Below are 17,020 nucleotides of genomic sequence, written 5' to 3'. Positions count from 1 at the left end.
AAAAGTGAAAGAAGAGGAAGTCCATCAGTGCTGGCATTCTCTCTGCTTCCTGACCATCATGAAGTGTGCTGCTCTACACTGTTACACTCTTCCCATGGTGCTTTGCCTCACCACAGGCTCCACCCTTAGGGCCAAAGAAGCATGGACAGAAACCTCTGAAACCATGAACCAAAATAATTCTTTCATTTGTTTACATTGCTTCTTGAGGTATCTGTTAGAACAATGAAAACTTTAACTAACACATACCCCTTTCAGAGGTCACTCTGATGCCAGCATCTTATCCTGCTGACATGCCCAGAGTGGGTCTCATGCTCTATCATATGTTCTATGCTCTGCCATTACACTATATTACTATATATCTGTCACAACACCCCATAGAATTGGGGCTGATCAAACTAAGTTCATATTAAAGTATGAGTGATCATACAGCATCTCACTTTCTTTGCCTTTCCAGGCACTTGTATTTTATTGAGACAGTCTTATGACCATTGTTTTGGAAGCTATATTTTTAGATTAAGGAAGTCCCTAGATTAGATTGTCAACTACCACTAATGGTGACTGTAACTTAAAATTCTTCACTGGTATGGGGTTTGTAGTCTTCATCACAACTCCCACCGAGTTTGGAGTGAATGAGGAGTGCCTATTAGTTTGTCCAGGCAATTAAGCAGAAACTTCAGTTCCCCGAGGCCACATGATGTGTGTGTGTGTGTGTGTGTGTGTGTGTGTGTGTGTGTATCTGATACCTTGGCAATCATTATTCTATGCTTTATGCAATCATCAGGAGGTCATGTTTTCATGACCAAAATAACAGTCAATGGCTGAATAGAACATCTAAATTATATTCTTTCAACTCAAGGTCCACTGTTTAAATACATTCTCCCTTCACTCCTTCCTAGTGTAAAATAAGCATATACACCACACAGATTTCATCTGAACAAAGTCAGCATATCTAAACATAAAGTATAAAAAGAGGCCAAACAGAAGAGAGGTATGAAGTTTTCTCCCAATGGAAGGTGACCTCTGGCACCAGCTGGGTATGCTATCTGGTTGACATCAATTTTCCTCCCCGGGAGCTCTAAGTGATCTACAGACTACACAATTAAAACCTGCCTCTTCTGTCCTTTAATTCCTTCACTGATTCTGAGAGGTGAAATCACTCTGACAAGGTTACTCAAGACTCTGAGAGCCTTTTCCAGAACCCACCCAGCTCCTCTGGGCTTTCACAGTGATGGTGATTAGAGTTTTGAGGTTGGCAGCTATTTTGATCCAAATCTAACTGCTAACTATCTAAATGCCATTGATAAAAACAGAACTAAGAGAAGTTTCACTCAACAAAATTTCACTCACTTTGCTCTTACTGAGACAATACTTACTTAGCTATCCTATGGATTTCCCTAATGTCCCGAGAACTCTGATCAGGACAACTGGTTTCAGACCATAATCAACAGGTCATGTGCACAATACTTTAAAACCAGCAGACTTGTTCTGCAAAGTACTAGGTATGGGTTTATAGTTCTAGATAAAACAAAGCCTAAGCCAAGATAGCCACATGGAAAATACCATAAAGCTTAAATGTAGGTCAATGAAAGACAACACAGTCATTCTGCTTGTTCTGGTTGGGAAGAGTCCAGAGTCACAATGCTCATTGAATTTTTGAATTATAAGGTGGTTACAACTGTTTGGTATCTTTGCTTATCAGAAATTAGTAAATCATATAAAGCATGGACAGGTTATTGGCTTGTGACATCTATAACTCAGTTTATTAGGTATTTGGTATATGAATATGTCTAAGGATCTTGCATGTTGCATGTAAATTAACAGTTTCTTTCTTTCTTTTTTTGGGGGGGGGGGCGGGCGCCACTTCTGGCTTTTTTTCTTTTTGCTTATGTGGTGCTGAGGAATAGAACCCAGGGCCTCAGGCATGCAAGGCAAGCGCTCTACCACTGAGCCAACTTCCCAGCCCTAAATTAACAGTTTCTAGAGGAGGAATTAACACACAGAAATAACCAGTTCCTAAGTACAGATGTAGTAGATATGTTATATTAAAATACAAATTATATACACATTAAAAAACCCTTATAGGAAGTGGCGCTGTGGCACAAGTGGTAGAGCGCTAGCCTTGAGCTGAAGAGCTGAGGGACAGTGCCCAGGCCCAGAGTTCAAGCTCCACTACCGACAAAAAACAACAACAACAACAACAAAAAATACCCTTATAAACTTTATAAAGTACATTTTATAAAGCCATCACTCATAAGTCTAATTTAGTTTTCTTTAATTAGTAAGTATCAATGGAGTATAAAATGTAATTTCTCAAATTATATTTTGCACCCATGAATTTTCAGGAATAAATGAAATTTATTTTAAAAAAATCAAGAAAAATATTGTAACAATAAGTTTCAGGTATAATTTGCCTACAGAGAAAAATTCAAATCATCTTGTGCCATGAAAACATAAATACTTGTCATTAGTACAAAGTAATATAACTCATTTCTCATTGTCATTTTATTCTCTTAAAAATAAAACTGCTGAAAAACTCCCCAAAGCAATTTATATTTTAAAATATGACCAAATAAAAACTAAAATTTATGTGATATATCACTAAATTCAACTGGCAGTATTTCTAGTATTAGATTATTTAGACAAAGTAGTTTCAAGTGATTTAGCTTATTATATACAGTACTCTAAATAAAATCAATCAAACTTGTGAGTCAAATAAGGCATATTAATGCATGAAAGGTAATACAAATATTTACACACAAAAAAACAATTCATTGAACTGAAATAAGTAAAGCAACTCTAGTATGCACATCTAGACCTGGATATATGTATAGATCCCATATAAATCAACCAGTTAAAAACAGTTCTTTAACTCAGGAGGCTGAGAACTGAGGATTGTGATTTGAAGCCGTCCTGGGTAGGAAAGCCTGTGAAATTCTTAATTACCAAGAAAGCCAGAAGTGGAACAGTGTCCAGGTCCTGAGTTTAAGCCCAAGGACCAGCGCATGCATGTACACATGTACATGCATGCACACACACAAATACACACACAAATACCATTTATGATTAAGGCATCTGTATTTTCTTAAAGAATGCTAACTGTATATGTGTATGCTTACTAGACACATACATACTCGTGCAAGCACGTGTGTGCATGCACGCACACACACACACACACACAAACACACATGAACACAGCTTGGTCTCATTATTTAAACCAGATGAGCATGTAGCAGCTCTATAACTCTAGCTGAGAGCAAGTTCTCAAGTGAGCATTGCTTTTACAAACCAGAAATCCGAACCAAGAACCCTTACAAAGAATAAAGACCATGTGCTTACCGTGTAAAGCTCATTAAGAACCTTCATTAAATCCTCATGAAGTTGGAATGCAATCTCTTTGCTCTGTAATTAAGAAGAAATTAAGGAAGAACATTTAAAAACATAATAGAAAATTTTTACTAAATTATTTGTATCTTAAAAGTCTACTGACTGAAAATAAAAGGATATGAAGAACATAAAAGAAAGTCTTGCTGGAAGTGCGCTGTGGCTCAAGTCGTAGAGCGCTAACCTTGAGCACAAAGAAGGGACAGTGCCCAGGACCTGACTTCATGCCCCAGGACCAGCACCTCCCTCCCCCGAAAAAAGAAAACCATCTAGTCCCTGATGTAACTAAACATTATCACATGAATGGCCCTTCCTAATACCAAGTGTTGTGCTCTGATGGTCTCTAAGAGCTGGACATAAACAAATCGTTAGAGAGCTTGGGAGGCCACCAAGAGCCACATCAGACTGTAAAAAGAAAACATAGTATCATGCTTGTAGCGAAGTTGTGCTACAGGACTAACGTCATTAAGATGAACTTGAGCTGGGCATGAAGGTACACGCCTATAATCCCAGCATTTAGGCTGAAGCAGGAGAATCATGAGTTCAGGCCAGCTGAAATATAGAGATATACATTAAAAAATGAAGACAAAAAAGAGAAGATATATGCATTATTCTAATCTGTTAGTAAAAAACAAACAAACAAAAAGACATTATTTAAAATCTGAGACTGGTTGCTCATATCTGTAATCCTAACTACTCAAGAGGCTTAGGTCTGGAGGATCATGGTTGGAAGCTAGCCCAAGCAGAAATATCCATGAGATTACATCTCCAAAATAAACACCACTATGGGTGCTAGACTGGAGATGTGGTTCAAGTGGTAGAGCACAAATAGAGCAAGCAAGAAACTCTAAGTCCAGCACACAAGTATTCAAAAAACTAATCTTTCCTAGGCTCATTCTGAGAGTTTGCTAGAGGAAAATTCAAATATTATTTTCAGAAAGATCTGTAAGGTATTTTCAAGGAAATCACATCTAAACAACTTTATGTTTCTATTTTGCATTTATTATGTAGTTGGCTATACAGAACAGAAAAAATGTGTAGCAGAGCATTAACTACAGGTGAAGCAGTAATGAAAGGATCCATGGGTTCATTTATGTATCTTCCTCTGGGCAGTCCAGTGATTCTGAGGGCCAGCACTGTATCTTTACCTGCTCTGCCTGGGCAAATGGGTACCTATCAGGAGACATTCAGTCTCCCTAGCACTGGCCTTGTGTGGGTACATAGGAAACTTCAACTACTTTCTAAATGACTTCAACAGCAATCTGAAATGTTGTGGCTTGTCACAGAAGAAGCAGTCACTGTATTTGCTGAAGTCATTCTATCTGTTGGCCATTATTGGAGGGTAAAGAGAAGGCTTCAAGAAAACACTGTTTAAGCTGGGCACTGGTGGCTCTTGCTTGTAATCCTAACTACTCAGGAGGCTGAGATCTGAGGATCACGGCTCAAAGCCAGCACGGGCAGGAAAGTCTGTGAGACTCTTATCTCCAATTAACCCCCAGAAAACTGGAAGTGGCGCTGTGGCTCACATGATAGAGTACTAGCTTTGAGCTGAAGAGTTGAGGGACAGTGCCTCAGGCCCAGAATTCAAGCCCCATGACAGACAAAAGGAAGGAAGGAAGGAAGGAAGGAAGGAAGGAAGGAAGGAAGGAAGGAAGGAAGGAAGGAAGGAAGGAAGGGAGGGAGGAAGGGAGGGAGGGAGGGTGGGAGGGAGAGAGGGAGGGAGGGAGAGAGGGAGGGAGGGAGAGAGAGAGAGAGAGAGAAACACTGTTTAGCTGAATGCTGGTGGCTCATGCCTGTCATCCTAGCTACTCAGAAGCCTGATATCTGAGGAGCAGAGTTCAAAGCCAGCCCAAGTAAGAAAGCCTGTGAGACTTTTTACCTCCAATTAACCACCAAAAAGCTAGAAGTGGAGGTATGGCTTAAGTGGTAGAGTGCCAGCTTTGGGGGGAAAAGAAAGCTAAGGGTTAGTGCTCTGTTCCTGAGCTTAAGCCGCAATAGGGCTAAACAAAACAAAACTAATGAAAAAGAAAACACTGGAATTCCAAAGAACCAGAGTCCATTAGCAACCATGCAATTACTGGGCCAGGCCTCATGAAAGGCCAAATTGATGACAATTCATGGAAGATGACATCAGAGCAGTAGTGGAGCTTTGAGAAGTTCAAATTGCATTAGCATCATCTGCAACTGGGTTTTCTCAGAGTTCTGAAGATGGCATTTCCCAAGCTCTGGCAGTTTCTCAAATGGCTGAATTAGAGCTGATGCTGAGGATGTGGGTTTCCTGTCACTCCAGAGCGAAAGAAAAAATCACAAGTGGTCAAAGGAGAGCAACTGACATTCATTTCATTTTCCCCAAATGTGGTCATGCTGAACGTAAACACTGAACTAGAGTCTTCTAAGACTGCAGCTTGGTGATATTTTAATATTGGGTTTCATTCACATATCCTAGTCATCAATTTAGAATTCCCTAATGAGATCAAAGGTCACCAAGGAACCCTTCTCAACAACCCATATTTCAGAGAGCAAGAAAATACTACTTGGCTAAGATTTCAGAATAACAACAGCAACAACAAACCCCTTGGGTTCAATTAACTTTAAGCCAATAATATTTAGGATCACATGAAAGACTTAGGTTTGGGGTTTTAAGAAGATTTATTCTTTGTAGAGTCCATATTTTATAAGCCTTCAGGTAAGGAGATAGAACTCATAAACAGGTTGGGTTAGGCCAACCATGCACTTATATTTTTCCTTCACCTTTGTTTCCTGGACCCTTAAAATACAGAATGCTTGTCTGCAAAGTAGCATAAGTATAATGCTCAGAAACAAGGATTTTGGAGTCAGCCTAATCTGAAGTCCCAAAGACTGGATCTGCTTCAATCTCAGTGCCTTGAGCTCTAAAATGAGTAGAGTCCATGACCCTACCCTAGAGGGTTGATGCAAGTATTAATGAGACAATAACTCATAGCAACTGGATGGTACCCAGTACACAGGAAGTATTCCATGAATGTCACAGTAAGTTAATTGTCTCTAGGCACTGTTTGCCAATGTACATCCTCCTTGAGGGAAGGGGCTAGGTCATTTTTTCCTTTATTTTTTTCTTTTATGGAACTTACACCATGGACATCCATGTAGGAAGTCTGTGGATGATGTTCATTGGTTGAAAGCCAGCCTGGGCAGAGAAATCTGTGAGACTCCTATTAACTAGAAAAAAACTAGGATTGGAGATATGGCTTAAGTGATAGAATGTCAGCTTTGAGTGAACAAGACAAGCAGGAGTACAAGCCCTAAGGTGAGCCTTGGTGTCTCATGCCTGTGTGTGTGTGTGTGTGTGTGTGTGTGTGTGAGGGAGAGAGAGAGAGAGAGAGAGAGAGATGCATATGTACACAAATATCCAAAGTTGAATTACAAACCTATTTCCAATTATTTACTATTTATTGTGGTACTTTAAGTATCTCAAATATCAATTCAAAATGGATGCTTCCACAGTGTTGATCTGTTTCCATTCTGAAGATGAATTAGGTACACTGAAGAATATTGGAAAAATTGAGAACAGAGGGACTGTCATTAGGACAGCGCATTTCTTTTCAGTTTGTCATCTACTGTCCACCATCAGTTTCAGGCCTCCCATCCCTTGTTTCCCCAGGCTTTTTTTCCCTATGTAGATTCTCTCCCTCTTTCCACCCAATGTGTGCTAGTCTGGCTTATAGGTTCTCCCTGTCCCTAAGAGAAAAATTAGATCCTCTATTCATTATAATTTTTATATTTCATCCATTTATCACCGTCCTGGGGCACATAATTCACAATCCTTTCTTTTCCTCAACAGAGAGGTTCCGTGAGAACAAAACTCAAATCCTCATTCTCTTTCAAGTCTCAGGTGCTTGGCATCCTATGTATGGGTGATGGGAATGATTGGGATCTGAGGCTGATTCAGGCTTGGTTTCCTGGCCTCTACAGTTCAGGATCTCACAGAAGAGCCAGATAGGACTATATTAGCCCATTTCTTTTTGTTATTGTTGCAATAGTGTTAACAACTAAAACCAAGGCTAGATAACTTCAAATAGAAAAAAAAAAGGTTTGTTGAGATTCAAGGACATGACACCAGCACTAGCTGGGCTCCGTGAGGACCTTATGGTGGATGGTATCACTTGGTAGGACACATGCTGGGGGAAAGAATCATATGGCCAAACAAGAAGCCAGAAGTTTGGTCAGGGGTTTGACTCACCCCCTCATGAGAGCTCAGGAGTCTGCCTGGAGCTCCTTTAATCCCTTCCCTGAGCAGCTTCCCCAATGCCTTCCCACTAGGCTCCTCCTCCTCTTTCTCTTCCTCTTCCATCCCCCCCCCCCCCCCCCCCCAGGAATCAAACCCCTAGGCACAAAAGCAGTTCAAGGCTAGTACTCTATCACTTGAGCCACAGCACCACTTCCAGCTTTTCTGTTTATGTGACACTGAGGAATCAAACCCAGGGCTTCATGCATGCCAAACAAGCACTCTTCCACTAAGCCACATTTCCATCCCCATAGGCCCTGTTTCTTAAAGGCATCATCTCTTTTCACTTAGCTACACTGAGGGTCAATCCTCCAACACCTGAAGCCCGCAGTACATACCACAACAGCTTGCTCCCAGAAGTGCCACACTTGGCAGTGCGTGCAACTAGAGGCCTGCAGGCTCAGGCCTGGGAACATCCCAGAAAAGAGAAGAAACAAAGGAACAAAGAGCATAATAAATACAAGCATACATGGGTACACACAGCAATCCATCAAGGAGCAACACAGTTGGATTTAATGACTGTCTAAAAGGCCTCTGGCCTCACACCGAGTAGCTTTAAAGTAAATCTATTGAGATGACCAAGGAAGGAGTTCTGACTCTATGCTGAGTCAGAGTGGGAGTGAGTGAGAAAGAGGAAAAGCAGGTTCAATATTTAATGAATGTTTCAAATGAGTTTAACATCTTCCACTCAGTCAGGTTGGGATCTAAAGCCTGGTGAAAGAGGTCAGGCCATACTTTCATAGTGGGTGAGCTTTTCCGTTTCTAAAGCTCATGTTCATGTGGCTTTCGAATACATTACTTTAGTTCACATAAACTCAAGACAGAGGCAACCGTTTCTTCCAAAATGTCTAATGGTCAAAGTTGGGTTGGATTTAATGGGGCAAAGCAGGGTTTCTGCAGAGCTTCTGTATGTTTCTTAGCTTTTCATCAAGAAAGATGGTTTCATTCTTGCTAAAATCAAAACGAAATAGCCACGCATGGTATTAGCCTCACAATTTACTGTATCCCAAGGGGAGGACAAAAGGGTAGACAAACTCCACATCACTAGAAAATGGGGGAAAACTAAAACAAGAAAGTTGGGGGAACAAGGTTTGTTTCTGAAAGTAGTCAGAACTGAAACCCTCACAGGCACTGGTGGCTTACTCCTATAATCCTAGCTATTCAGGAAGTTGAGATCTGAGTAGTGAAGTTTGAAGCCAGCCTGAGCAGGAAAGACTCTTGCCACCAATTAATCACCAGAAAACTGGAAGTGGCACTTTGGCTCAAAGTGGTAAAGTGCTAGCCTTAAGGGGGAAAAAAAACAAAACTAAGGAAGAATGCCCGCCAAACAACAGCAACAACAGCAAAATGACAAAAAACAACAACAAAAACACTTTAATCCTATGGGGGAAGAAGTTACCAAGGGCTTTGTCACTACAGCTCAGCAGAACCATTAGACCTCGTTGAATAATAAAAGTTGATTTCTTTTTAGTGGGTTCTATAATCCCCATTGTTAAAGTTTCAAGAGATAAAAAGTTTATGGACATATTTAAGCCAGGAACTAATTATAATTCAATGTGCTCATTAAAACTACCAACACTTAAAAAAGTACTCTGTGTGTGTGTGTGTGTGCGCGCGCGCGCGCTTGTGAGAGAGAGAGAAAGAGAGAGAGCGCGCGCGTGCGCACACACGTGTGTGTGTGTGTGTGTGTGTGTGTGCACGCGTGTGAGAGAGAGTGTACTAGAGCTTGAACTCAGGAGTTCACACTCTCACTTGAGTTTTTCAGTCAAGGCTAGCACTCTACCACTTGAAACACACCTCACTTCTGGCTTTTGATAGCTAACTGGAGATAAGAGTCTCACTGACTTTCCTGACAGGGCTGGCTCCAAACCTTAATCCTCAGATTTCAGTCACCTGAGTAGCTAGGATTATAGGTATGAGCCACCAGCATCCAGATCACCATCTACTATTAATTATTGAATATGACTGTTTTTCTCAATCTAAAGAGTTCATATACACTATAACACAATGTTTTCTTTTTGTAGACTTCTAGGCTATACTATCAAAGAAATTTAAATTTTTTTTATTTCACTTTGTAGTGCTGAGGATTGAAACTAGGGCTTCATGCATACTTGGCCAGCACTCTACTACTGAGGTTTACCTCCAGTCCCAAATTTCTCACCTCTATTTAACTGTTCTAATAATGAGGAATTTGCTGCTTTCTCTTTGATTGAGATTTAAAAGGTAACTAAAATAAATCTGGCAGCCATATCAGTATCTGTCCTATTTTTGAGTCGCTCTAATCCAAGGTATCACAAGTGTTTCCTGATTCAAATATTTGCTATATGTGCAGACTATATTTGCTGTAGGTGGTATTTCTTGCAGCTGCTGGAGATCTTTGAGAATCCTATCCTGTAGACTTAAACAAAGTCTTCAACTGCTAAGAAATGTTGGCCTGTAACCAGAATACTGTTCTTAGGTTGCTTTAGAATGTGTTGATCTCAGCTACCGGCACCTCGGCATATGGCTGGAATGTTCTCTCCTTATCAGTTTCTTTCTAAAGGCAGCAACTTCCTTTTTTCTTTTTTTTTTTTTCTTTTCTTTTCTTTTTTGGTGTCAGTACTGGGGCTTGAACTCAAGGCTTCTTAGTTGTTCCTCCCCACCCCCACTCCCCCACCCCATTCAAGGCTCTTGCTCTACCACTTGAGCCAAACCTCCACTTTCTGGCATTTTTGTTGGTTAATTGGATTTATGAATCCACTCTCTCTCTTTCTGTCTGCTTGGGCTGGCTCCCTATCTTGATCCTCAGATCTTAGCATCCGGAGTAACAACAATTACAGGAGCTAGGTGCCTAGCTTTTCTTGGATAAGAAGGATGAATAAGGATTTAGTATGTCTATGATTTGTTAAAAATCAACTTTTTTTTTTGGGGGGGGGGTCTGGTCGTGGGGCCTGAACTCTGGGCCTGGGCGCTGTCCCTCAGCTCTTCAGCTCAAGGCTAGCGCTCTACCACTTGAGCTACAGAGCCGCTTCCGGCTTTTTTCTTTTTGCTTATGTGGTGCTGAGGAATTGAACCCAGGGCCTCAGGCATGCAAGGCAAGCGCTCCACCACTGAGCCACCTTCCCAGCCCCAAAAATCAACTTTCTTAAGGGCTGCTTGTAAACAAGGAAATCTGCATAAACCAAGTGCTGAAGAATACTTTTTATTATTATGGGAAGTTAGAGATTAGGTAATTTTTAAACTTATTCCAGGTTTATTAAGTTGATAAACCCTTGATTCAGAAATAAACTGAATTGGGTCAGGTGCTGGTGGCTCATGTCTGTATTCCTAGCTACTTAGGATGCTGAAATCTGAGGATTGTGGTTCAAAGCCAGCCCAGACAGGAAAAGTCTGTGAGCCAATTAACCACTCAAAACCTGGAAATGGTGCTGTGGCTCAAGTGGTAGAGCGCTAGCACTGAGCACCAAGAGGCTCAGGGACAGCACTCAGGCTCTGAGTTCAAGCCTCACAACCAGAAAAACAAAAACAAAAACAAATAGGAAACTGTCTCTGTCTTGGCTCCCCCCCCACCCCCCATCCTTGGGCTTGGATTTAGGACCTGGCTTATGCGATTTGCTACATTTGATAAGTTTTCTTGTAATTACTTTTCAATTAGATTTTCTGTATAACACTCTTTTTTCTATCCTTCAGAAGACACTTACAACATAAATGTTAGACCTTTAAGGCCTCATCCTAGTTTACTGATTTATTTGGTGCCTGCCCTGGGGTTTGAACACGTGGCTTCCTGATGTTATTTGATTTTTTTCTTTTTCTTATTTTTTTGGGTCCAGTCATGGGGCCTGAACTCTGGGCCTGGGCGCTGTCCCTCAGCTCTTCAGCTCAAGGCTAGCGCTCTACCACTTGAGCCACAGTGCCATTTCCATCTTTTTTTTTTCTGCTTATGTTGTGCTGAGGAATCGAACCCAGGGCCTCATGCATGCAAGGCAAGCACTCTACCACCGAGCCAACTTCCCAGCCCTCATTTGACTTTTTCGGTTGAGAACTGTTACTCTTAGCATTTAAAACACATTTCCACTTCCAGCTTTTTGCTGGTTAACTGCAGATAAGAGTCTTGAGGGCTTTTCTGCCTGAGCTGGCTCTAAACAAAGATTCTCAGATCCCAGTCTCATGAATAGCTAGGATTATAGGTATGAGTGAGTCACCTGCATCCTGGAACCACAGAACCTCAGAGCACAGGATTGAAACAGTGGTCAACCAGAGTGTACCTGACCAATTTTGAGAATAATGGGATGGCTGCCACCTGCTGCTACCTCTGACCACAGGAATATAGTTGTGACCAGGACTGTTCAATAATTACACCTACTTTCCCCCAATCCAAGCTCTTTGTCTATTTAAAACTAAAACTCATGTCTATATTCCCACCATGGCTAAAGATAAACTGAAGCGTAGTCTTCCTGAGGCTGCTGGTGCCATATAATGAATCTCCTCTCTCTGCCATCCAGTGTGGCATTTAGGCTTAAGTGGTTGTACCTGATATTTGGAAGCCCAGGAGTTTGTGCCTGGGACCTAAAACTCCAATTTCAATTTTCTTCTCTGTTAGCTTCATTCCACTATTGGGCCTATCTACTGAGTTTAAGAAACAAATTAGCTATTATATTTTTCAGCTCAAAATTCCCACTAATCCTTGTTTATATGTCTGACTTTGCTGAGACTTTGTATAATTCCATTCATTTCAAGAGGGTTGCTCAATAAAAAATTAAAATAAAGTGTTGCTATTACTTATTAGAACATTTTTAAAAATCATGATTGCTTGAACATATTTGTTAGATAACTCAAACATCCATATCATCCCAGAATTACTGTTTGTTGATTGATTTCTCCTCAAGTGAAGAACTAATTTTGGACTGTATTTTGGTCATATGAAGTTTGGTATTTTTCTTTTAGCAGGCAAACAATCTGATTGTATTTAAGATACAATTTCTGACCAGACTTCTGTGAATTGTAGTTTCAATGTCAATTCTGAGTATAACACCATTTGCTGGGTCAAGGAGGCCTTTCCTGTATAAGCAATATCTACTGCGCAGCCTGGAGCCCAGGCAATAAATGGTCCCATCCTTTAGTCGAGATCAACAAAGTCTGGTAGGTTTGCAGGTTAAGATGTAACTTATTTAGGGGCCCAGGAGCTCATAAAAATCTCAATGGGGGTTGCTTTCTCAATCTTCATCCTCTCTGAAATCTCTTCAGTACTTTTTGGTTTCTTGAGCTCCCTTATTCACATCTCTGCCTAACAAATGGAAGTTTTGTTATTCTAGTCTATTTGATCACTTACTTCCAAGAGACAGAAACAACTGGTATTTGCCCTGACTGGTTTGACAACAGCTCTTCTGACTGGACAGAAAAGAATCCTCTATTTCCAAATTTTAGATGATTTTCAGCACCCACTGCTGTCATTTCTACTGCTGAGGGATGTCCAAGACTGGAACATGAGGAATTGGGTAGGAGAAAGCAAAGGAAGAAACAGGATATTCGTTCTGTTACTCTTGCCTCTGATTTTTCCATTCTTCCCTGAATTCCCATCTGATGTCTACTAGGCTCCTAGCTGCCTTACATCGAGGCCAGAGAATATGGATGGAGAAACTTGTCGCTGACCTGGCTAGATTTTAAAATCTGGTCTTCTTCCCTAATTTGCTTGCTACTATTCATTTTCAGAAAATTGCTGCTACAGGTATTATTATATAAGCTTCTCTTGATACAATTTAATGTGAAAAGACACCAGGGACTCTATTTCCAGAGAAGCTGTGTTTATCTCTTGATTTAGTCTTTCTATTTTGGGAGTTCAGGTCTTATTATGTGTGTATCATTTAGCTTTTGCTGTCTAATAAAGTATATAAGACTTAATGGTATAAAATAGCCTCTTACTTTGTGCCTGATTCTTCAGGTGAGTAGGGGTGATTCTTTTCTTCTGGGTTGGCATGGCTATGTGTTTTCTTGCACTGGTGGTCAGCTAGGGTCAGCTGAGAGTCAAGTGATGTAGGAAGCTCATAAAATACTTAGGCGGTTGTCACTTATGAGACGCAGTTGTTTTTCATGGGGTCTTTCTCCTTATCTAGTAAGCTAGCTACAACTTGTTTGCATGGTTCTAATATGTTTGCAAGCCCTAATATGAAAAATACACTTTTCAAGAATCTGCTTCTTGAAGGTAGAGGTGTAGCTCAGTTGGTAGAATGCTAGCCAATGAGTGAAAATGTCAGATAGTGAGTTTTGAGACCTAGTTTCAGACCAAAAAAATCTGGGACTTCCTTGCTTTACATTGCAAGACATATGACTAGCTCAGTTAGTGTGGCCAAGTGCAACTAGGAGGAGGGGAATGAAGGGAAGGGGAATCACTTGGGACAATTCAGTACACAATCTACCACAATCAAGTGTACATTTTTAAAAAATGTACTATAGGGCTGGATGTGGTGACTTACACTTATAATCCTAGCGACTCAGAAGCAAAGAGGAGGAGGATTGAGGCTAGCTCTGGAAAAAAAAGTTAGCAAGACCTCAATCCAACCAATAAATTGACTGTGGTGGATCATGTGTGTATTCCAGCTACATGGAGGCATAGGTAGGAAAAGCATGGTCTGAGGCTGCACTGTAAGCAAAAATGCAAGACCCTAGCTGAAAAATACTAAAGCAAGAAGGGCTAGGGAGTATAATACAAGCGGAAGAGTATCTATCTGCCTAGCAAGTGTAAAGCCTTGAATTCAAACCAGAGTATTGCCGAGAAGAAGAAGAAATAATAGTGGTACATACTTAAGATTTGTCTTCAATTGCTTTAAAAAAAAAAAAAAAGAATGACTTCGTTGTCCAGAAAATGTTAGGGTTGTGGCTGTCCTTCATTGCTTTTGTAGGCTTTGCTCTGCTGACTTTTGCCATTACACTTAAGGGCTAATGTGTGTTTCTTTGTAGGAAAAAGGATGTGTTTATGGGATGTTTATAGAACTCACTCAAGCTTGAAAGTACTATACTAAGATATATTTATAAAACTCATCCTCTTTCTATTTCCAGACTGTGATATTTTTTCCAGTGGGATATTTTTCTTATAATACAGTTCTTTATTTTTAATTCTGTCTTCTTCAGGGGGATATTTGGAACCTTCTCTACTTTGAAATTCTCATGCTCCCACTCTACTCTTGCTCATCGAATAACATTGCTTCCAAGATGCAAAGAAACCACATAAAAAAATTCTACATCATCCAGCTACATACCTACTAACCTGGCTGCAGCCACACCAATGCCCTTCTCTTCTAAAAGACTATAGCCAAAAGCTAAATGCTCAGCCAGCCCTCTGAATCCTGATCAATCAATTATGTGTCCCTCTCAGAGCATGCTGAGTTTCCCTTTTTTTGTTTGATTTCTGTGCCAGCAATGGAGCTTGAACTCAGGGCCTCACGCTTGCCCCTGCTTTTTTGCTCTGCCAGCTAAGCCACAGCTTCACGCATTGCTTTTTTAGTGGCTAATTATAGATCAGAGTCTCATGGACTTTTCTGCACTGGCTGGCTTTGAACCGTGATCCTCAGATCTCAGCCTCCCGAGTAGCTAGGATTACAGGCATGAACTACCAGGGCCTGGCTTTGAGCTTTCTTTCTTTTGAACTCTGGGCCTGGGCACTGTCCCTGAGCTGCTTTTGCTCAAGGTTAGCACTCTATCACTTGAGCCACAATGCCACTTCTGGCCTTTTCTGTTTATGTAGTACTGAGGAATTGAACCTAGGGCTTCATACATGCTAGACAAGCACTCTACCACTAAGCCACATTCCCAGGCCTGAGCTCCCCCACCCCCTGTCTTAAATGAAGCTTTCTCATCCATCGTTTTAAACTAGATTTGTCCTTACTTCTAAATCAAACAAACAATCCATACAATCCTTCTCTTGACACTGAGTTCTTCAAATACCTTTCTCTTCCTCTTCCCCATGTAAATTTCTAGAAAAGATCATCCACATTTTCTGTTGTGAACTTGCTTGTTCTTGTGAACTTGCGTTCTTCACTCCATCCCTATTATTCCACACAGACTCCTCTTTTCAAAGCTATCAATGATATCCTATGGTTAGATTCAGTGGACTAGGATTCTGTGGCCTCCTTAGCATCCTCCCCATTTCCTTCCTGCTCAGCTCCCCAGATCCAGCATCCTCCTGGGTTTCATTCCACTTCTGTGATTGACCCTTCTCAGTTACTATAATTTACAGGATGCTTTTTCCTCCCCTTCATATCCTTGAATTCTGGGCTTTGCAGAGAATCTTTCCGCCATGATCTTCCTTTCTTACCCTTCATGTTCTCCTTGGTTTACTTCATGTCCTTCTAAGCATTCTGTTATCTGCCATATATTGCAAATTCCAAGCTCTCCCAGTTTGATGGATCTCCTGGAGTTCTCTGTCTATTTAAGGGCCCTCTTTACCCTGTTTGTCCCAGGTACATCCAAGATAAACTGACCAACATTTCCAACACCACATTCTCATCACACTCTCCATGTTCCTACCCTCCTCTTCCCATATGTATCCTTTCCCTCTATTGATTCCTCTATGTCTCCTCTGCTCTTCTACCCCCCTACACTCCCCACAGCCTACAAATCATATCTGTGCAACATACAGTTCAAATGTCCACTTTGCTCGCTCTATACCACATCCAGGGAGAAGCTTCTCACCTCTCAGCTGGGCTCTTTCTGACAGCTTCACCATCAGTAGGTCTGGCTCTAGCCTCTTTCAATCCACCTCTACCATCTAGGCACACTGAAAGATGACTGAATTATTATTGTGTTTATGGCAAGTATCTCGATGGATGTAAAATGAATGTGAACTATCCCAACACCAATTTAGAGTTTTGAGAGGTGGGACTTGGGCTACTGGAATCTTACATTGCATGTTGCTTAAGAATGTTAAGAACAAACTAGGGTGTTTCTCTTTTTTCTTTTTCTTTTTTTGGTGGTGTAATGATTTGAACTTAGGGCTTTGTGCTTGCTAGGCTGGTGCTGTACCCCTTGAGTCACATCTCTAGTCCTGCTTTTTTGCTGGTTATTTCAGAGATGGTGTCTTGAGGGCTTTTATATTTGCCTCAATCCCTAGTCTTCCAGACCAAGCTTTTTTCTTTAAGTCTTTTGTTTATAATATATATTTTTAACAAGGCATCCTAGTATATACCTCCATCTACAAATATCAGGAGTTATGAGTAAGCAAACAGAAGAAAGTAAAAGTAGCCTAAATTATTTTAAATGGGTATCTCCATCATGTTTTGTAGCTCCTCCAAAGTCTTCAGGTGTCTTATGACAATCATTCTCACTTTAATTTCAAGTTCAACTACTAACATTTATGGCAAAATATTCAACTTACCTAATACCAGTTGGTTTACTACTGTTAAG

At 40.8% G+C, this 17,020-nt stretch overlaps 1 protein-coding gene across 3 annotated transcripts in view; it reads right to left on the bottom strand.

The window, feature by feature from the left end:
* Positions 1-17,020, bottom strand: part of Srgap1 (SLIT-ROBO Rho GTPase activating protein 1) — a 239,096-nt gene that overhangs the window by 97,739 nt on the left and 124,337 nt on the right. For all 3 annotated transcript variants that reach the window (XM_069987909.1, XM_069987912.1, XM_069987919.1), the window contains exon 4: positions 3,337-3,399. In XM_069987909.1, the coding sequence (XP_069844010.1) occupies positions 3,337-3,399 (63 nt within the window). The remainder of the gene's footprint in view (positions 1-3,336; positions 3,400-17,020) is intronic.

Source organism: Dipodomys merriami, unplaced genomic scaffold (genome assembly GCF_024711535.1).
Source record: "Dipodomys merriami isolate MVZ:Mamm:240054 unplaced genomic scaffold, mDipMer1.0.p SCAF_10, whole genome shotgun sequence".
Taxonomy (NCBI): Eukaryota; Metazoa; Chordata; class Mammalia; order Rodentia; family Heteromyidae; genus Dipodomys; species Dipodomys merriami.
The sequence above is the reverse complement of the archived record's forward strand: the minus strand, read 5'-3'. Positions and strand labels throughout refer to the sequence as shown.